Raw genomic sequence first — 22,550 nt, 5'->3', positions numbered from 1 at the left:
CAGACCATGTGTTAAGGTCAGAAAAAGAACAGAAAGCTGAACGGATGGCTCTCAGCACAATGCAAGGTAGCCGGTTGTCAATGGTTGCTATGACCTTGCTGTCTGCAGTTGTCTGTGTCTAAATCATGGGAAACGTACAGCTTCAAATGAAGAGGCTGATGTAGAAGGAGTGGCAGCTACTACAGGAAGGCAAAATCTACTTCCCACAGTGAGCAAAAAAGATTTGGTGTCCCCAGCCCTTCCTTCCTACAGTGGTATAGGAGAAACAAGGCTGACACTTGAAGTATCAGTCCAAGTTACTAACTGAACCCTACATTGTCCTTTTCTCCTCATGGTAAAAGGAAGCTACATTATTTTTAGAGGTGAAAAGAAATTTTTTCTATAACTGAGAAGCATAAACTCCTCTTCACTTGCTTTCAAACTCTTCTTTGCTTGCAACCTCATATCATGATACTTGTGCTACAATATGCATTCCCCTTCTTAAAAATATGTTGAATACTGCTGTCAGGAATCCCTATCTTTGAAATTATGAGTTTATATATATATTATTTTTGTCACATGATTTGTGAGAGCATATTTTGCTTTTTTGAAATAATAAGAAAATTGCCATTGATTTTGACAGAATGCAACCCATTCTTCACTTTCTAAGTTTAGCCTTTAAAGACTTCACTTGAGGGGAGAGGGGGCTGGAGGAAACAAACCATTCAAAATATCATGAATGCAATGTACTTCATTCCCTGTATGTTTATAATTCTCATATTACTGGAAGTCCTGAAACTTTTGCCCAGTTGTTTACCGAAGAAAAACGCTGCACTGACCAGTCTGAGAATTTGATTTTCATATTTTAAAACTGATGCTTTTAGCAGATTTGGAAGTTGCTTATTTATTATACTGTATGACGTGTGTTTTTTTACTGGTTTAGGACTCTCTAAAGCTGCTTATTTTTAATAAGGGTCTGAACAAGTTTACATAAAGAAATTCAGAAATTGTGGCACAGAAGAATGAATAACCAATTTTAATAGAATTTATGAGTCAGTTATTCACACCTTTTAGTTTGCTATTAAAAGGAAAGCATGTCTGTTTTAACTCTGTTGTATGAAGAGTACCTTTGTAAAATCCATCACCCTAACTTCAGGCTCATGTAGGTAGTACAGCCAGTTGGGAGAGCAACTAGGAACTCTTTGTCACCCAAACCCAATAACATTTGCAGAAGATTACTGCAATCAAAACTGAAATGTCTCATTGTATCCTTCTGTTGTCCCCCTTGCCCAACAATAGGGAGGAATCCTCTGAAACAGTGAGTGAGCCAGCTCTTTTATTATGTTGCAGAGATGACCTGAGGATGATTTTCTGCTGGGGGGGGGGGGGGTATAGTGGAGCTGGCCTTTTGCAGAGTTATTGCACATTCTGTAGAGGAACAGGGGTTTGTCTGGCTCTGTGATCATTGTGTGGTCAATACACTGTGGAATCTTCACCTCAAGACAAAACTACCTTAATTCTCAAAGTGCTTCTTAGAATTTTTTAAAGCACTTCCTTTACATATTTTATTCTTGTTTTGTTGTTATTTCCCATGAAAAGAAAATACATAATTAAGTAAGTAAGTAAGTAAATAAGCAAGTAAATAAGCCTGAAAGAAAAAAAGAAATATGTGTGGATTCATTTAGTATTACATGTAAATCTGAATATACACAGACTGTAAGGAACTCTGTATTGTGAAAATCACTGTTTTAAAAGCATTGTCACATTGCTTTACAGAAAACAGTAGCTTACTGATCTGTATGGGTTACTCAAATGCAAGTCAGGACAGATTTTGACTATTTATGTTGATTTCAGTCTAGCTGTGGTTTTGCAGGGTATAAAATATGGTGAATTCAGCAGCATGCCATGAGAAGTGCTCAGCAAAGTATTCTTTTAGCTGTAATGCTGTCTTAATTTCAAGGAGCACTGTTGAAATTCCACAACATGTCCTGCAGAACCCTGAAATATCTGTCAAATCGAACCAGAGAGATCTAGCTTTTTTATTTTTATATTTTTTATTGTTATTTAGGCTGGAAGGATTGTAGATTCAGTGTCTGGAAAGTCTTGCATTTGAGATGTGTGTATGTATGTGAGTTATGAATAGGAAAGACAACGTAGGATTTACTCCTATAGAGAAAAAGTGCTTAAAATTAAGTGAAACTTTCCAATTTTAACGTTGTTATTTTGGGGGGGGGTTGGGTTTTTTGTTTGGTTGGGTTTTTTTGTCTTCATGTTTCTGTCGTGAGAATTCTTTCCCTTTTAACAAAAAGAAACAAACAGAACAACTGACGTGACATTGATATGGTACTTCTAGGAACTTCAGAAAGGACATACTCTTTCCTCTGCATATGTACATGCTGTCTTTGAGATCTGCAGATATTTGGATGCAATATGAATAGAGTATGTAGTCCTTTAACATTGTCCATTCCTTTCACTGCCAAATGTAACGGAGATTCAGAACGTGCAGAAATTGTGGAAGCAGATCTGGGCTTCAGCTGACTGTATTATGCAAGCCATCATATCCAGCAATTTATTATGAATTGGATAACAATAATTAATATATGTTCCACCTGTACATATTGAGACAGAAAACCCAGGAAGTAAAGTGAGTGTATCTGAAATACTCTGTCTAGTAATGAGGCTGTAGAAATGGAACTTAACATGTTTATTGCAAAGCTATCAGAATAATATGGGTACGTAATAGAAGGAAAGGGTTAGGAATATGAAGGTGTTTTTGTAATGTTTGGAAATGTATTTTGAAAGTTATTGATATTAAATTTTATTTAAAGAAGGATAATTAAGCTGGAGCTCTGCCCCATTTAATTTCATAGGTTTGGATGGAGTTCCCTATGTTAGATATGTCTGGGAACATACTATGCTTCTAAATAACAATTTTGATTTCAGATGCAAAATAAAACAGTCCAGAGTCATAAAGACCTGTCTGTATCAAAGACATATTCCTGTATTTGATTTGAAAGTATATGTGTGACTGCATTTAAGTTCCCTTGCTTATAGAGCTTATAGAACTGTAAATGGGACCTGCTGTGCAGAAGACCAGCTCAGTTATATCACTAAAGCTCCCCAAATGATTTGATCTCCAAGGATGATGATCCTCAGCAGTGGGCTTTGGGACACAGTAGGACAAAAAGTTTTGGAGCAACAGGTTCTTTCTTGAGGTTGTTGTTTAAGGCCCTGAGCAAACTCAGGAGGACATTCAGTTCATGTTTGCAAACGTGTTTGCAGTCATAGGCTTACTTACTCTGGGGAGCAGCATGATGTTAAAATGCTGTGTTACAACAACCGTGATGGGAAGCAAAGCTAACACTGTTGACAGGACATTTATTTTTTAAATACCAGCTCTGGAAAATGTGTGCTTGGCCTCTGCCATAGAATTAACAGTGAGCATTGGATCTGATTACAGAATTATTCTCCTTTATAAAGAGACTATTTAGATATACACACACATATGCATAATATGCATATTTATAAATTTTAGACTGAAGTTTTGAAGCATTATGTGAGCTTTCTTTATATCTTAGATATATTCTTAAGGAATCTTTGCCACCATTTTTAAATGTTCAGTTAAACAAGGATATATATTTTAAATTTCTACTTCTCTTTTTAAAATACCTTGATGTATTTAAAGAAAAAAGAATAGATATGTTCTATGATTTACAGTCTTGGAAAAAAATAACATAGTCATAACTTTGCAGTTTTTGTGATGCATGAAGATCAGATTTTTTAATGTTGGTTAATGCTTTACTAATTAAAGTGTGCATGTTAATTAAAGCAGAGGCTAATGTTAATTACCTATATTAATGGAATCTCATGTAGCACCTGCCTGAAGCAATGGGTTCAATTTTCAAAATATCTCAATTAAGGCTGAAACTTTTGATTTGCATCTAGTAGGGTTTCAATTAACTGCATTGCAAACTTAAATAACACACTTAAAGGGATAATATCACCAATCACATGCAGCGCAGTGGAATTGGTCGGTTCAATTATTGACTACAGCTATGAGAGCTTTCACAGTTGGTAGGTGAGCACTGTGGTATTGGCAAGTGATTATTGTTTAGGGCTGTCATCACTTCTGTGGCCGTTGCAAGAGAGATGTTAAATTGCTGTGCTTTGGTCTCACTGCAATTGTTGAGGGAGACAAAAATAGAATGATGTTTGCTCACACCCAGTGTAAGGTTTAGCTTGTTCCTCTGAAATAAATGACCACTGTTCCATGACATGGTAAGGCATTTTATCAAATGGGAAAACAGCATTTGTGATAAAGTGTGCAATGTTGCGGTGTACTTCTCAGCCAAGCCAAGAGATGTGATTGTATTCCCAATCTGTTTCAGCCACCACAGCATTACGTGTTGACATAGGAGCTTTAATGAGCAGCTTCAGGAAGCGATTAACAAAGCACTAGAAATAGATGCAATCATGCTGATTGGAAATTCTACCTAAGCTCCATAAACAAGACCATAATGTCCTGCTACCATACAACTTTCTATGGTAATTATTCTTGATAGCTCCAGGACTTGAACTTTTAATCTGAGCCTACTCCAATAAGACATTGATGGTTCAGTTATAATGAAACCAAGATCCAAAAAAAAGTATGCTAACTTTTGTTGGTTTGTACACACAGTTGAAGAATGGATGTAGCATTCTGTGGTAGGACCCAAATTTTGTTTGTACATGTAATGCAGAAGTATCTTTGAGCATAATTCCTATATATCCTCTATGGAAACAGACCTCTAAAGAGTCAGTTTTCAACCATGCTCAGCAAAGAGAACCTGCAGAAAAAGGTGGCTGTATTATCAGGATCTCTCACCTGTACATATTTTCCTGGTAACCTTAGGCCTTAGTCCATCCCAGTACAGTGGGTGCTGACCAGCTGTATAATTGATTTCCTGTGTCTGTTAATAAAAGCTGTATTATTCTTTTGTAACACTCAGACTTAATGCCTCCCTTTTAATTAATGATATGACAAAAGTAAAAGTATCTTTACAGTATCAATCAATCTGGTTAAGGAATTTGTGTAATGAGAATAAAACCCTTTTACCAAATTGCATTTTAAATATTTGTTTTAAAATACTGTAATGACCCTTGACTTATGAGTTATCAATTTCTGACCTCTCTTGAGTCTAGATTAATCAGTGTGTAATTTTTTTTGTTGCTATTTTCACATTTTAGGAGCCTGTGTTCCACGCCATGTTGTAAGGTCAATAGATGGCTTAAAGTTCACACTTTTTTTCTTGTACCTAGAAACATATTTAGGTCTATCATAATCTGCATGCCCAGAATCCGTGTGAAGTGCTTTAGTGTGAGGTGTCCCTGCCCATGTCAGGGGGGTTGGAACTAGATGATCTTAAGGTCCTTTTCAACCCTAACTATTCTATGATTCTTTAGCAGTATAATCCTTTTTACATGTACTTAATGGCCACAAAGTATCAGTTTTATTTATGGTTACTGGAAATGTGCATCTTAATTAAAGTTTTACCTTGACAGATATTTTCTGTAGTAACTGCAGTTCAGATTCTTTGAGTCAATATACATCTTATTTTAGCTGCAGAAAAATCACATTTTCATAGACCAGGTGAAAAAAAGGTGCAACAGATAAGCATATACTGTGATATGTTATTGTCATCTCAGTTATATGTCCTAATATTGTTTCTAAGGAAAAGGATTAAATTATGCAATTGTATAATCATATGAACATTTGTTACAGACATATGTCATCTTGAACATCTACATATTGAGAATGGTGATTTTGATATTCTCAGTCTGCTTTGGACCTGGCTTCTTTCCCTTGTGAAATTAAAATGCTTTTTCATATCCATTTAAATAGCTGTCTAAACTCAAGTAAAAATAGCCAACTGTCTCCTGTTTGTTGGACTCTTGGTAGCACAGAATACTGTAACAATAAATCTTGTATTAATTTGGCAAGTTTAGCTATGTTCTGAATGAGAAGTATTACCAAGCAGGCAGTGTCTTGTGTAATGGTCATGTCTTTGATGAAAATCTGTTGAAATCATTGTATTTACAAGATTATTCAGTTTAAGTCTCTATGGATATTAGTTGGCCCAAAGGCACTTAGCCAATTAAGGCTATTGGAAAAAATGAAAGCAATCCAACTTGAAGCTTTCTGAAAGGAATCTTTAACATCGTTTACTTCTCTTACTGTACAGGGACTATAATATCTTGGGTATACATCCAGTATCTTGAATATACTTGTTTATTTTTATTTCACTGGGGTGTTTTTGTTAGGTATGAGGCAGAGAAAAAGGTTTAATTAATTGTTCAAATTGCAAAATATTATTATATACAAAACATCCTGAACAAGTAATTTTACAGTATCATTTTGTTAGGGAACAAGGAAGAAGGTGGCCCTGCAAATTTGGATGGATTTTTGTCAATGGTGATTTGAAAGGCATACTTGTAAATTTTTTAATCTCACTTTTGGGCATATGAACTCTTCCCAGAATATTTGCTTTATGAGTAAGTGAAGACCTTAGGTGCTTTAGCCAAATCACTGTGCAGGTTTGGGACTGGAATCATGACAAGTTTTTAGTGAGAAAAAGTAAAATAACTACATAGAATTAGTCTGTAATACTGTGGTGTTTTCAACAAAAATGGAAAGAGCAAATAGGTAGAGTTGCATTACAGAGTCATGGGCTAGAATGCGTGGTATATTTTTTAAGGTTTCACATAAGACACAATTGTGCAGTCTTTACTCTGGCAAAATTCCCTTTTATGCTGTGGAAAGCTTTCCTAAATACTATATGTAAAGAATTTAAGTGCTGGATGTTGGCTTTTCTTTTAAAGTTATTCTTAGAGCTTTGACACATATAACAGAATCTACCTTAAAGTGCTGTGATAAAAGCATTCCACTAAATTTTGTCTTGGTAATGCAATAAGGTGTTATCACATTAGAATCCTTGTTGAAGTAAGGTGTCTAACGTTGCTGAAAAGGCAGCACATGTGAAAAAAATAAAGTTTTATTGTTAAAAAAGAGGTGTAATTTTTGTTATATTTTGGGACTTTAATTGTTCTATTACTTCATCTTGACCTTGAGCAATCTCCCTTTGAGTGGATCATATCTTAATATTTTATATGTATATACAAACAAAGGTTTTTTAAAATAATTGTATATCACATCTGTTTTTGCTGCATGTTGTTGCATGTCTCTAGAGGAATACAGCATTTTTATTTTCAAGTAAATTTATATTAGTTACAGTCTCCAGCTGTTTCAGATATAGAATCATTTCCTGTTGGTAAAGTTTCCAGGACAATTCCCTTTGTTTCTTCTCAGAAGAATAAGAAATTTAATTTAACAAAGACATCCTATAATTGCCTTTTGTATCTAGTAAGGTATCTAGCAATCTAAATATTTTATTTTATTTAAAACATCTGTCTACATAACATCATATGACTGTACAAGTCTATATCAGCCTTCTGAAAGACAGCTGCTGCCACTTTTATTTAATTTATAAGAGACCAACAAAATTGCTCCTTAAGATAAAGCCCGTCTGCCACTGAGTCATATATAAAAAAATTTTGCAAGATGAAAATTGCTTGCACTTACAGTTCTTGTTAAACTAGTCTAGGTCTTTTTCAAATTTAGAAGCATCAACTTTCCTTTTCCCTCTGTCCCCACCCCTACACCCCCCAAATCACTATGGAAACATTGGAGCTTTACATATACGTTTTTTAGAAGCTCATTTTTTTAAGATTGAAGGTACATTTCTTTGTAAGATGAAATGTAAACTAGAGTCACATCTTAATTGCTCACTTGTGGGATCTATTTATCTCCTGCTATCTTCATTTTCACAAACATTTGGTGTAAATTATACTGGTGAGAATTTTCATGCTTTTTTTTTCAGAATATATAGGGGAAGTGATAATGTCAATACAGATCTTTATCTGTCTTGTGTTACTAAGCTTTGTTTGCAGTGATTGTAAACTTTTTTTGTATGAAGCAACTCATACTGATAAGAAAATGCTTAATAGATAATGTCAGTTTATGCATAACAGCCATCCTAGAAAAATACACATAGGCATTCCACAGTATTTCTAAATAAGACAAGTTTACCTTTTCCAGGGAAGCAATCAAAATATTCCTTTTTGGAGAACTAAGACTATGAAAGGAAAATGTTTATGGTTCCCTACTGGCACACAGTTATGATTGACAGAGAAAACCAACATGTATGCCACATGAGACATTTTGTTCAGAAACTTTCAGGAGGGTAGTAAATTGGTGTTGGCACAAACACACAAAAAATAAAATGACTTGATTCAGCAGTTTTCAATTCTAAATCCCTAGGCTCCAAAGAAATAAGTAAATATTCATCAAATGATCAAAATTTATATTGATTTTTATTCTGCATTAGCAGCTCAAAGTCAAGATTCTTGACAGGGTTGATGTCGGTTTGAATGATTCTCTTTGAAATAAGGATACAGGCACTAGGCTGAGTGCAACTGTGCATTCCTCAACCACAGGAAAAGACTATTAGAACTAGTATTTTCCTATTAGAACTAGTCTTTATCTATTAGAAGTAGAACTAGGAAGCAGAATTTTTTAAAGAATAGTATAGAGGCAGGCTTGTTCTGTACTGTTTTGATAACTAAATTGTTGTTATTATTATGTAAAGTAATTCCTGTTGTTCCTGCTTTACTCCATCCTTTTTATTGTCATCTGACAACTTTTCTATAGTACTTTAGAGGGGAGTGGTAGTTCACAAACGATAGTAGCAGAGTTAATACCAGTACTTCCCAAAGTAAGTGTGTATTAGAGTGAAAAGCTAGTCTGGCAGAGCAAAGCAAGCAAAGATTGTATCTGCACATTATACATCTTTAATTTTGCAGTTTCTGCCAGGGAGTAAATAAAGATCTTAGGGGAGGGAGTGGGGGAAGGAGGATGGAAATCCAGGGGAAGAGAATGTGAGTATGAATGCAGCACAGAAACACAAATGTGATGACTGTGATTACTGAGCTGTGAGATTTAATGAGAAAGCCTGTATTAGAGTGAAGTAGAAAATCATAACCATCACCTCTAGTCTATAGGAGTATAATTGGATCTCAGCCCCCAGCAAAAAGTAAATAAATTAGTGACATTTTTAACAAACTTAAATATATTGAGATTAAAAGGGGAAGTTATCTCCATTACTTTACTGTTGTAATATACTTGGGGGGTTTTAAGTACCTCAGCTTGCATTAAAATGAGATTCATTGTTGTAAATGGAAGAGAATAGTGTGTATTTGGGGGGGGGGATTAAATAAAAAGCAAAGTGAGGCAGAAATACAGTAACTATCAAAGTGTTAACAAATTTCCCAAATGTCCTAGGTACTTACAATTCAGCAAACATCTTTAACTGCATAGCTTTAAAATTAAATTTTACAAACATGGGTAATGCTTTAATACTATGCAAATTGCGATGAAGTCAGCAGCGGCAAAAGTGACCTCTCAGCAATACAAATATTTTATGTTTAAAAGAGTTATCTTTTTGCATTTCCCTCTACCTCAGTAGGTGTTAGGTGCTTCAAGAGGGTCCTCATCGGACGATCATAAATAAAAGACAAGCAGTCTGTGCCTGCTTTTTCTTTTTTTTTCACATGGTAAGGCAATAGTACACATCAGTATATTAAGCTATGTATTTTGCTGTTGCTACAATAATTGATAATATTTTTACTAATATTTTTTTTATTTCCTCAAAACTCATTTTTGGATTTTCTGTTTCTAATTTTCCTCAAAAACCACACACACACAGATATATATGTACCTCACACATATATACAGTTAGGAACAATTAATGTATAGGAAAAAAATACTTAACCTGCATTTCTCTGCTATTAAATAAATTAATTTAACCCTGCAAGAGAAGAAAAAGCGATCTTAATTAAAAACAAAAAACACACAAAAACCAACAAAACCAAACCCAAACCACTTACATTGTACAATAAGAAAACTTTGCCATCTGTAGTGGTAATATAATGTCAAATAGACAATCTAGGCATAGGAAGAACCTTTCCATTTCAGAGGAAATAAAATAAGCATTCAATAAGAGTCTTTGAGGTACACTCAGTGTAAGAGTTTGGACTTGAAAATGTTTTACACTATTGAGCCTCTCAAAATAATTGTCTCAAAATATAAAATCAAAGAAGACTTTAACTTGAAACTTCTGCAGCTTTGTGAGTTGGTATGTCTAGGAAATCATGGAACTAGCTACTGAAGACACGTATGTTTGTAATAGTAAATATGAAGCATTTCTCAAGCATATAGAATTTTTAAATAGAGCTTCTTGGGGAAAAATGATACTGTTTATGCACTAAAAATAATTACTCTGTAGCATGCACACAATGATGTATTATTTTGCAGAAGAATTTAATATTTTTTCTGTAATACGGGATCACCTTACTAGTAATTTCTCAATTTTATGTAGGTTCCTTTCAGCATAAATTACAGAATTATACAAAAATCCCTGTTCATGAAAAGATATCAAAACGTAGAGCACGAATATTATTACAATATGGGAAAATTAATAAAAAGTCAAAGTGAATTACCAAAGTAATGTCAGATTCATACACTGCAAGTTTAAAGAAGTAAATAATTACCTTATATTTGATTCCAAATGTGATTTTTCAATGTAATAAATTCAGATAACTTGGAAGACACTTTCTACGAATAAGTTATCAAGTTTCACTTCACTGTAAAGCAATACAGCTCCCAGTGATGAGAACAGAGATTGTCTTCAATATATATGTCAAGTAACTGAGCAACATTTCCAAGGCAAAGGCACAACATTTTTACATTAGCTCAGTCATGCCTTCCTGGGATGTGTTGGGTAGTCTTCCCTAAGAGGCACTGGTTTTGCAAAACCTACCATCCCTCGTTATTTTTAAATAGAAATATACATATCAAGCTGCTGCAGAGATGGGGCCGGAGGAATGTGCACCATCATTCTGGAATTTTACTTGCACAAGTGTGCTGTCCTGAATTCTGAACACTGGTACCTTTAACCTTAAGCACAGGGCTATTTTGGGTGCCCAGCCCTACCGATCATCCTAGATGCATTACCTGTCCATGTGGTTTGGTACACAAGCCTTTCAGAGGAGCATGACTGTAAGAAATATCAGCGTTTTGGATGATGGACTCTTTAAGAATCTCTTTTTAAGCTACCTCATTGCTCTAAAAATGCAGAGGGAATAGTAGGAGCAATCAGAACTGTGCAAATAGTAGAGATTTTAATTAAGTAAGATTCAGTTTAAAATTTTAGCACATTGAGGAAAGAATTTCTGTGTCTGACTAGTCTTTCCTCTTCTTGGCTACTTGGGGCTCTTGAGGCAGGCCCAGAAAGTTATTCAACCTTGTGTTTCAATACAACATATATATGTTCTGACCTCCTATAACAAATTTGTTTTCTCTGCTGGATAGGGAAAAAAAACAAGACAAAAGGTTGTATTGATGAACTACTACTTTCATGGGACAAATTCTTATGGGTTTGTAAGAATGGAATTGTTTGGGCATGTGACAGTTCTTGTGGCGTGTAAAAAGGTGTCACTTGAAGGAGCTGGAAGGCATGTGGCAGTTTTGATGAAATACACTCTGTTATGTTGATGGGTTCGGCTGGATCTGCATCCTTGTTAATTTGTGTGTTCTGCCTGGTTTTAGCAATCACTATCTGTCAGTCTAGCCCTTTCTGTTGTCAGAGCAAGCCTGTTCCCCATCTGGCCCCCAATAATTACAAACCCTTCTTTTGCATCCCACCTGTCAGTCTCTTGCTCTGCAGGCTGGAGAAGCAGACCTGCAAAACAAGAGAACTAGCAAAAGATACTGGCCATTGTTCAGTTCCCATTTTCACAAGGACTTTTTTCATCTCACAATTTTGGCATGCTATTGTCAGAAGCTATTGTCTTGAAGGTCTCTGGAGAGGTTAATCCTTTCGTACTTTTCTTCAATTCTTTTTGGTATTTGTGGTATAAGAAACTTCTGCGGGTACATAGCTGAGATCTGTTTGATACACAGGGCATGCCCCACTCTTATGTTGTATTTAATGTCACACCGAGCAGAACCAAAGGCAGGGGGACAGTCAGGAATTAGACACCAAAAGTCCAGACTTTAAATTAAGAGCATAGTCGGGACACCTGCATGGGCTTGGTCAGATAATGCTGCTGAGGCCGCACTACTGATTGCGTTTGCACTCCACAGTCCTGAAGCCACAGATCATGTTCCTAATCTTTATGAAAAACCAGCAAAAAACCTGTGTATTTCTGAAAGCCAAGGGAAACCCTGCAAAAAAGATACTGCTGTTATTTACTGGTGTGATTTGTTTTGTTGGTTTGTTCTGTTTTGTTCTGTTTTCATTTATTCCGTCTGTTATTTCTGATGGCTCTGGGAACTGCCTGAATTTCTGGTTGCTATAACAAGCACTACTCTATCTAAAATTTCATTTTATGGCTGCTATGGACAGGCTTAAAATTCATTGTGCTGTTACTTCTGCTACTTAAACTCTGTAATGAGTTTAAGTACCTTGATAAGTAAGAATGTTGTTGCCTTGTAATTTTGTTCATTCTATGTGAAGGTTTCACATTGTTATGATGTTTTTAGTACACTGAAAAATGAAATGATAAAATTATTACTCATAAAAGCATTTCTGAGATTTGTGATGATAAAAACACTTTGCTAAGATTTTAACGGGTAACAAGCATGCCGTGATTAACAGAATTAATTTCCTGCATGATCAAAAAACAGCATGTCCTTTGTAATAGGACTATCAAATGTGCAACTGTCAGTGAACACATTTATGTTATAGGACTATTTTTTAATCCGATTCAGTTCTGAAGAGAGTATGTAATATGAGGGATGGAAGAGGCAGGGAAGCCAAAAGCAAAGAGGGTAATAGACTAAAAAAGAAGTCAGCTGCAGCCAGGTCCCCATTTTAATTGTGCAAAGTGAGCAGGGAAAAAGATAAAAGGGGGAAGGGGAAACACCCAATGACCCCCCAAATCAAACAGAACACCAGAAAAGAGTTACAATCTTGCTTCAACAAAAGCAGATGCCTAAGCTTGCAGTAGAAGCAGTGCTTCCAAGAAGCCACTTGAATTCCAAGAAGCCTAAAACTGCCAACTGATGGATTAAATGATCCTAAAGGTCTTTCCGACCTAAATGATTCTATGATTCTGTTACACACTACTATTTAAAATGCCAGCATGAATTCTTGGAAGTACTGCATCTACCCTAAATGTTTTCAGCAGCAGATCTGTTGGCTGGCTACGGGGATGGAGTGGTAGATGAGCAAGTCTGTATGTGTGGCCTCTTGACTGCCACAAGAACTCTTTCTGTAAGCTACATCTCCATGGAAGGTATTTTGACATGCGTGCTCCTCAATGTAATTTTATTTAGTGGTTGCATCTGTGACAGAGCCAGCATCTCGTTCATGTGCTATAATGAAGCCTTCTCCACAGCTACATATATGGAGAGGTATACACATAATGTGGAGAATTAGACAGAATATTATGGCAGAAAACGAATAAAAAGTGCCTGAGGGCAAAGATATGACCACATAAATGCTACAGTGATCAACTTAATTCTGGTAAGGGATTAATCGCAGTTTTGTCTCTCAAGAAATTTACCAATTACAAAGATATAAAGACTGCCAAGCTGGGATATGCGTCCTTTTATAATGATGCTAGTGAGTTTGCGCTTCTATACAATATGCATATAGGTGAGCCTTTAAGTCTATATGCTGTGTAGTGCCATCTGACCACTTCCTTGTTTGGTGGAAACTGGAATTTGTGCTTCAATTTAAGAAACAATGTTTTTATCCAGCTTAAGTGTACATAATGGCAGAGGAATTGAACTGTCTGTATTTCATATGTAATTCTATAGTAATTACAGTCTAGTGTGGAAGTAGTATAGCTTTTCTACAGTACTGCAGAGAAAGGATAATAGATAGGGCACTTTCATAATTCCAATCCAACTGAATGTATCATAATTTGTATATTTAAAACACAGAATAGTTTGCTTACTGTAAAATAGTTCTTAACAAAAGACTTCTGCTCCCTAGGAAACAGTCTGAAAATACTTTCCTTTCAACACCAATTCAGTGATATTTATTCTAGTACATTCCAATATAAAATTTTGTTTCAGCAGAACAACATTAGCTCTGAGTTCTCATCTCCAGTTTATATTGGTGTAAATTTTGAGTCCATCATTTGACACTCTCTATACAAAATAACCTTTCAATCTCCTTCCACACACACTAACAGCTATTATCCCTTGTCTTGTCTTTCTCCACTTCAGAATAAAGTCATTCTAACATGTACATCTAACAAGAAGTGCAATGTATTTTCATTGATTTGTATTGTCACTGATTACTCCTTCATGTTATATAGTGTTCTGTATAGTAATGGACATTCCATGTTGTCATGCAAAGCCAGTCTTAAGGAACAGATTCTGCACCCCAGGCTCCCACGGTTTATTTATAAGTTCTTGCTTTTTAGAAAATGAGCTTTCTGACAGTAGCCTTGAAAATATTTACCATTATTAATTGATCACTAGAATGGAATATTTGGCACAAGTATAAAATTTTTTTCACTGTTTTCCCCAAGGACTACTGTTTTTTCATAGTCTTGTTCAGAGATTGGATCCCCTAGGCTGAGGAAAATGAGAGCATTTTGTCATTTGATTATTGGCAATAACTCAGGTTAATTTACAACAGAAACTCATTCCATCCTGGCAGGTAGAGAATATGTGCAAGTATGTAGCCAGACCATCACCAGCATTTTTATTGTTTTTTTACTGCGAAAATAGTCACTTAAAAGAGGACCATGAAGTTGAAAACAAGTGCTGAGTATTATTCTTTGGCAGGTTTTTTTTCCATGTTCAGTTTTCCACTAATTCTGAATTTCTACGTCCTCTGTAAAAGGAGAAACTGAATTCCGCTTCTGGGATGGGGCACTGAAAGTAAATGAATGACTGACTGCCTTCCACCCACTTTCTATTACATATGTTTGGGATGATGCATTTCTCAGTAGACTTTCACAGGATTTGCTGGATATCCATGTGCATAGACATGTTTTTGTGATAAAGTTCTTATAGTTATGTTAAGTAAGAAAAAAGCATATGTAGGGCAATCTGAAAATGCACACTCAAAAATAAGTTAGAAGGTAAAGCAAGCATCTTTTCTATATTTGATTAGCAATTCATAAATCTGTTACTTCATTTTGCCAGAATACTGCAAAACTAGTCCTTCATTAGCACTAAAAATTTTAAACTGAGAATAAACTGCAGTAGATACATTGCATAACTGTGCTGCATACTATATTCTAAATAGTGCCTCGTCCCTGCTAGTTCAGCTTCTGCAGAATGTAGTTTTTTGAGACGTAAACTGATCAATGCCTACTTGAGGTCTTCACAGCCTCCTTGGATTTGCAGTTGATTATCAGTAGAACAAGGACAAAACACACTTAAGTACAACAGTGAGATAGATTAGTTCATATAGAAAAGAAATCAGAGAGATCCATCTGAAACTCTGTGCTGCCTGAATTTGAGTTGCTGTAGGTATTTGCAGTTGTTGAAAGCAGAAAATCAGTTTAAAACCAAACATAGCTGATTTATAGAGGGATCATATTTCTGAGCTACAAGAACTGGGATGCAATTGCTTGTATTCAGGATTCGTAGAGTATAATATTGGTGGAGCTCATAATCCTCAGTACAAGAGGGCCTTACGGCTGTGAGGAAGAAATAGTGGATTCTTATTCAACCCTTTCTATATGTTTACTTACCCTTTTCACAGTGTTTTTCTTTTCTCCCACTATTCTGTTTCTCCCATTTTCCGTATACATTAATGATTTGCCTATTTACAACTATTTTTGTGAGTTAACAGAGAATGAAAGAGCTGTGAAAAGCTCCTTTATTTATTTTCTCCAAACATAACAAATCTCACTGTAAGAAGCAACTGAGAGAGAAAACTGTAAAAGTTTAAATGAGAAATTTTAAAAGGAAATGTAATCTCCAGATCAGCTACATTATTACTCAGGAAAAATTGCACCAAGGCAAGGCATAAGTAAATATACCCAGCTACTATTACTGCAAGCTTACAAAGACATTCCAGCCTTCCTTCAGACTTTCCCTACTGACATTCTTCAGCACCTATTTCCCTTCACTCGTGTGCAGTTTTTCTAGATTTTGCAGATTTCCCTTCTCTCTCGCTTTCTTGCTGCTTTCTCTTTACAGCTGCTGTATTCCATAGATTGGTAATTCTGTTGTGCTGTCAGCAGCCAAGCAAAGTCTTCCCTCCTCTTGCAGCAGAAAATGTGAGAGTCCTTATACAAAACCATGCTTCTTGCATTTACTTGCCATAGCATCAAACAGTTAAGCAGGCATTCCAGTCCTGATGGAAATAAGAGTATGTAGTTACACAGAAGTAGCAGTTTTTGAAAGATTATCAGAATTTGTAATATGTTTTTCTTCCAGTGAAGCATATTAAAAGAAAACAATAGCATATTGGTCCCAAAGTGCTTTTGAACTTACTCTACCCTCTGTTATTTGTCCTGTTCCTAGGAGTGAGTATGGCAAACAGCAGATTTTATCCTTTTATCATCTGGTTCTCTGAGCCTCAGAACCAAACTGGTCACCACAGCTGCAATAAATAAAGTGTCTATTCAATAAGTTGTGATGCTAAATATTATTCATTCTTCTGTCCAGGCAGATTCTGATGGAAAACAGCATATCCCACTTATTGCCTTTTTCCTTGCAATTAAAATTGCTGAGTAACCAGTGGATGCCAGATATGGGAAAGCAGAATGTGAATAATGGCTATTTGCTTGGTTTTCCTTAAACTTACTATTTAAAACAAAAATACCTATAGCAGTTTGGCTTTCATTAATTATGAAACACAGGTAATGTGTTAACAATATCAATTGTAAGAAATGTTACGTAGCTGCCTGCTCTGTCATAATGCATGATTTCTAATGTCTTTTTGATTCATGTCCAGACGTTTTAATGAAGCATTTGATTTGATATCCATCTCCTGGAATATATAGCACATTCTCCTACAGAAACCTAAATAGTTCAGTTCTAGTATTTGGCAATACACAGTACTTTTCTCTGACTTAGTTCAGCCTTTCCTGTCTTTCAAGGAGAAAAATGATGGTGTGAATCATTTGGTTAAAATTGTTGCAGTCCAAAAGTATTTGCTTTAAATGCATTCTTTCTGAATTTTTCTGAAAAAAAAAAAAAAAAGGGTTGTGGGTTTTTTTTTTCTTTCTCTTTGTTTTCTTTTTCTAGGCTGAGGTTCAGCTATGCTATCTGGAAGCACAAAGAGATGCTGTTGAACAGATGTCCTTAAAGCTGTACAGTGAACAGTACAACAGCAGTAGCAAGCGAAAGGAAGAGTTTGCTGATATGTCAAAAGTTCACACAGTGGGAAGTAATGGGTAGGGAACTATTCTTTTTGTTGTTTTATTCTCACTGATCTGTATTTTTTTTATATGATATACTTTTTCTTACTTCTAGTTAACCAGGTTGTTTCTTCCTAGGCCAAGAGGCAGTGAACACTCTATGTATCAATTTTTTTTTCCATATATGAATGCAAAAAATAATGGGTCCTGGATATTTTACCAAAATCATGGTTTGTTCATAGGATTACCTAACATTATTTAATACCAATCAATTATTTTTAATTTAAAAAATGTAACTTTTTTATTCAGGCTTTTCTCCTCCAGTGGCTTCATATCTTTTTATTTCTTAGGATCTTCCAAGGAAACATCTTTATAATGTATTAATATCTCTGCAAAACAATTCTCTATAATCATTATTCTGCTGGTGACTAGGAAATATGAATGTGAAGCCAAATTTTCTTACAGTTCACCAGTTCAAACATCTCAATTTTCTACTTCTAGAAATCTTTGGTGTTAACTGTTTTCCCTTGATGTGGTCTTCTCTGTTTTTTAATAAATCTTAACACCCCTCCCCCACCCCCCCATGTTAAATATGTATGTGCATATATAAAAGCAGCTTTTCATAATAGTTTGAGCAAAGAATCTTGGACAAATTAATCACTCCACTAAGATAAAATAGTATCTTGCTGCCCCTCTATCTTTCACAACCAAGAAAACTTGTAGTTTTGGTTTAAGACTTTTTCTTGAAGGTCTTTTGAAAACCCTGTTTTCCAACTGCTAACTCTTCTAACTGAATATAAGAACAAACTTGTGAGTTCATAACAGTGTAGGGCTAAAGCAGTTCAAAGCCAGCTAGTGCTCATTGTTTGGGTACACCCTTATACTGATAGAAGTTTTTTTGTAACCAGTAAATACAGTACAACTTGTGCCTACAGTTTCCTGTACAAGCAAAGTCATGGACCAAGGTGTTCATGAGTTCTTTATCTCCAAAACTTCCTTTTTTGAATCATTAACTCAATGTTGAGGTCTTGAAAACACAGTTTTATTAAATTACCAACTGTAAAGATAAATGAGCCTTGTAAACATCCCCTCTTATTATACAAAAAGATGACTGTTTTAGAAAAGTTGATGTGGGCTAATTATGTAGGATTACTGAGATCTTGATTACATATGCAGAAATCTGTCAGATTCTCAAACATGCCAGTGCAGCTAGTGCCAACCATAAAAATCATTTGTTCAGAATTGGTGTGTATATGTATATAAATGTGCACTGGGGGCTACATGTTAAAAAACAGCTTCTAATTTTGCAGCCACAATTGAATGCAAGCAAGACTTATTGGAATTTGTGTGGAATGTAAGACAGTAAGACATCAAGAGACATTTGATTTTGTTGAGGGTAGGGGATATAAAGCTTAAGCCTCATGGAAAAATCCAGTCTGTAACTCTACGCACCCTATGTGATTATCAAATAAGCTCTTAAATGCACTTGTCTGTGCTTGTAATTACATGCTTATTACTGGGAATGGTAATCTGCCAGTGTCCCCTACCTTTTCAGTGCTGTGGTCACCTTTCCAAGCCCTTACAGCCATCCCATATTCAGTCTTAAGAGTCTCAACAGTGGCTAAAGGGGCCAAAAGACTGGAGGAAGACAAATACATATAATGTATTCAGCCAGATATCATACCATATAATGTATTCAGCCCTTAGAGAAATTAGGGCATGCTGAATTCAGATTGAAAACTTCCAGTTGAACCAGTCTGAGATACTGTATTTAACACAATGGAAATGCCTTTCAACTGTTTGAAAATACAGTTGATACAACATTCCACTAATGAATAAAAACCATGGACACAAAAACTATGGACAGACATTCCATAGTAGGATGACCTGGCTGGAGGCTGAGCTCTTTACAAAGAATGGTCCATTTAGGAAAATTAGGGTACCTATCCATTAACTATAGTGGAGATTTGACCTAGAAGAAAGAAGAGTTTACAGGGAGAACAAAATTTAGTATAGATGGAGAATTGTTTGTTTAGTGGGAAAAAAGATTTGAGAAGTGGTTTTCTGTAGGAAATAACTGAATAAAGATAGGTAACGTAGTGTCTGCAGCATAGAGTGATGCTAGCAGGTGTGTAATCAGGAGATTTCCTGTAGAACAGTGATCTAGTTACATCAGTGATAGAGGGGGTTAACATGTATCTGCCTGGGATAAATGGCTAAAGTGGCAATGAAGAGAACTGGATTATACCCACTGCAGGAGAATGTTAGCTAGCCAGGCTGCTAGAGGTAACCAAGAGTAGCTGGGAGCAGCTGTAAAATGTTGTAGCAAATCTGCCTGGAAATACTGTATTCCTCTCAAAACTGGGGAGGAATTTAAACAGGTACTGTTTGAAGACACTGATATGATGACACAATATTAAGGCCAGATCCTGGGATCCTGTCATCACCTAGTATTGGGCATTCATGGATAAGGCTCTGAGATAAACGCATTAGAGGGGTCTTCAAGTATGCACAGAATATAATGCAATTTAAAGCTGTTAATGTCAGAATTCCTATATCCTTTTAATAAAAGCATGTGAAAGGAGCTCCAAAAATTGATAACCCAGAAAGATGGAAGAACTTTTTCTGGCTGAATTTTTTTTGGTAGGCATACCATAATGTTTACAGTACTCTTAAATACCATCTGAGTTATACCAGCAAAGAAATAATACAAACTGGAAGTGTGTATTAAACACAGGGAAAAAGACTGATGGAAATAGCTTCACATTCCTTTTTATTTATTAATGCCACAGACGAACTGGTTTTCTCATGAGAAAGGTGCTCATGAATTTTCATTCAAAATAATAAATTGATGTCCACATTTTAAGAAATATGTTTAGGGTTCAAGGGATTAGATGTGCAATTCTGCATATCTGATTCCCTGTTTACCAAGATAAAATATACTTCTTAATGTCATTTTAGTTATTATGCAGCTAATGGTTTTAGCTTATTAAGCAACAAATCTATATTAAGGAAGTTTTTGTTACTTGCCCTTTAACTAATATTATAGCATTCTTGTTGGCAATGTTTGGGTACTTATAGTGGAGGAAGATTTATTTGTAATAAACCAATGATTTAATTTATTCCTTTTTTAGCAATTGATGGATTTGGATAATCAACCAAAATTAGATTTTTTTCTATAGTTTGTGCATCTGTAAAACATTTCAGTATTTCAAAAGTTATGTTTTCCCTGATTCTGCTTGTGGAAATATAAAACCAAAAATTAATCTGCTAAACCCAGGAAGTATAGATTCTGAAAAAAAAAAAAAAAAAAAGTTCAATATACCACAGAAATATTGACAGGTACGTTTTAATCTTAACCTGTCGCTGATTCTACAGTTTCTAGATTTTCTGAATGTCTTTTTAGAAGTTTAGTAACTTTCTTTTCCAAATAATAATTTAAGAGTAGATCCATCCATTTAGATGTGAGGCATTCATTTTTTAAAAAAGGTATTTTTTTTAATATCAGAGTTATTTTAGAGCTATTAAAATATTGCATTCAAATTTTAAAAAATTGATAATCCTTTGTAGGCTGACGTCACTATCTTCAGGCTCATGGAAATAACCGCCATAGACAGTTTGCTTAAAAATGCCCCCAGATGACTTTATTTTACAGCAGAAACCTGAAAAAGAGAATAGGCACAGGGAGGCAGGAAGTGGGAAGCGCAGAAAATCCCCATTGCCTCTTGCATACCATCCTGGCCTTTTCCCAGTGAATCCTGTGTGTCTCACTCTTCATTTTGGGTGGAGTATCCTGTCTTTAGATAGAAATCAAAACGTTTAGTCTTTAAAGGACCAGTTCATTCAGTTACATGAATAAATGTACCAGTTTAAGATGTGGTTCTACAGACACAAAGATGTTTGGATCCAGCACATCTTCTATTATACTAAAATCCCAGTCCACTTCCTGGTGCTGTTTCCAAAGGCATCCCATCCCATTCTGATTGTAGTAAGTCATGAACATTGGTTGTAGGCTTTGTTTCCTGACATCTTCATATCTTCATTTAGATTTTTCACAGGTACCATCATCCAAGCCCAACTGAATCTGTACTGATCTATATGAGATGAAATCTAATCTAATAATCTTGTATATGATAAAACATATGATTTAATAACTGCCAGTCAGTTTTATGATTTTGGATAATGTTTGGATAAGATGAAAGGGGAAAAAAGGAGCAATAGATACTTAAGATGCAGTATGGTTATACCGCTTTCTGAAGAACGGATAAAGATTCAGTATCACTGCAAATGTAGCATTCAAAAGAATTATTTTTAGTTTAGTTTCAAAATGATATCTGAGTCAAATACCTCCTGAAACAGGAGAAAAGCCCTGAACGCCAAATGAAACTATTATATTTCAACAATAGTAACTTGCACTTTTATGCTTGCTCTTCTTTGTAATAGCACTATGCTTACTTTCTCAGGGCAGCAGGCAATTTTAAGTAAGTGCACCTCATAAATTATTGAGTAAAAGTATACTAAGTACAGTGGATTAAACTAGAGAGTTACTTCAGAAGCAGGAATCAACACTTGTGCATTATACAAGACTTCCTTTGTTGTCAACTCATTGAAAATAATACCACAGAAGGCAAATGCTTTCTTCTCTCTTGCTTTCTTGCAGAAAGACTGTTCTACTTGTCACAACTTTATCTATAAGCTTTCAAAATTACCATGCATATGGTACTCTAGTTAATAACAAATGAAATGTGATAACATTAATAACATTAAAACCATGTTTAGTTTATTGTTTCTCTGTTGAAACACTGCTAATTTTTTTTAATGAGGTTGCTAGAAAACTTGTTAATAATTGGACAAATTAGCTTTAGTGAAACATGCACTATTGTTTGATCAATATGGGAGGTTTTTTGGTACTACTGGCAAGGCTTTTATTAGTTTCAATTTTGCAAGTTTGAAGATCCTTTTTCAAGGGATATTTTCTGAGGAATATGCAGTTTTTCAGCATGTACCTTCTGTCTTGTATCACAGTGTTTTAGCAGAATCTATGCTTTACTTATTCACTAGGCTTTCAATAGAGAATCACATTAATCCTTTTAAGCTCCTTATTCTAATGATTTATTTTGTTGAAAACCATAGTGATC

At 35.2% G+C, this 22,550-nt stretch overlaps 1 protein-coding gene across 1 annotated transcript in view; it reads left to right on the top strand.

Moving 5' to 3' along the window:
• AKAP6 (A-kinase anchoring protein 6) overlaps positions 1 to 22,550 on the top strand; it is a 227,488-nt gene that overhangs the window by 119,438 nt on the left and 85,500 nt on the right. Inside the window, exon 7 of the mRNA XM_031049124.2 lies at positions 17,300 to 17,448. Within this exon, the coding sequence (XP_030904984.1) occupies positions 17,300 to 17,448 (149 nt within the window). The remainder of the gene's footprint in view (positions 1 to 17,299; positions 17,449 to 22,550) is intronic.

This window comes from Melopsittacus undulatus, chromosome 4, assembly GCF_012275295.1.
Source record: "Melopsittacus undulatus isolate bMelUnd1 chromosome 4, bMelUnd1.mat.Z, whole genome shotgun sequence".
Taxonomy (NCBI): domain Eukaryota; kingdom Metazoa; phylum Chordata; class Aves; order Psittaciformes; family Psittaculidae; genus Melopsittacus; species Melopsittacus undulatus.
Note: the sequence above shows the minus strand (reverse complement) of the source record. Positions and strands in the feature narration are given on the sequence as shown.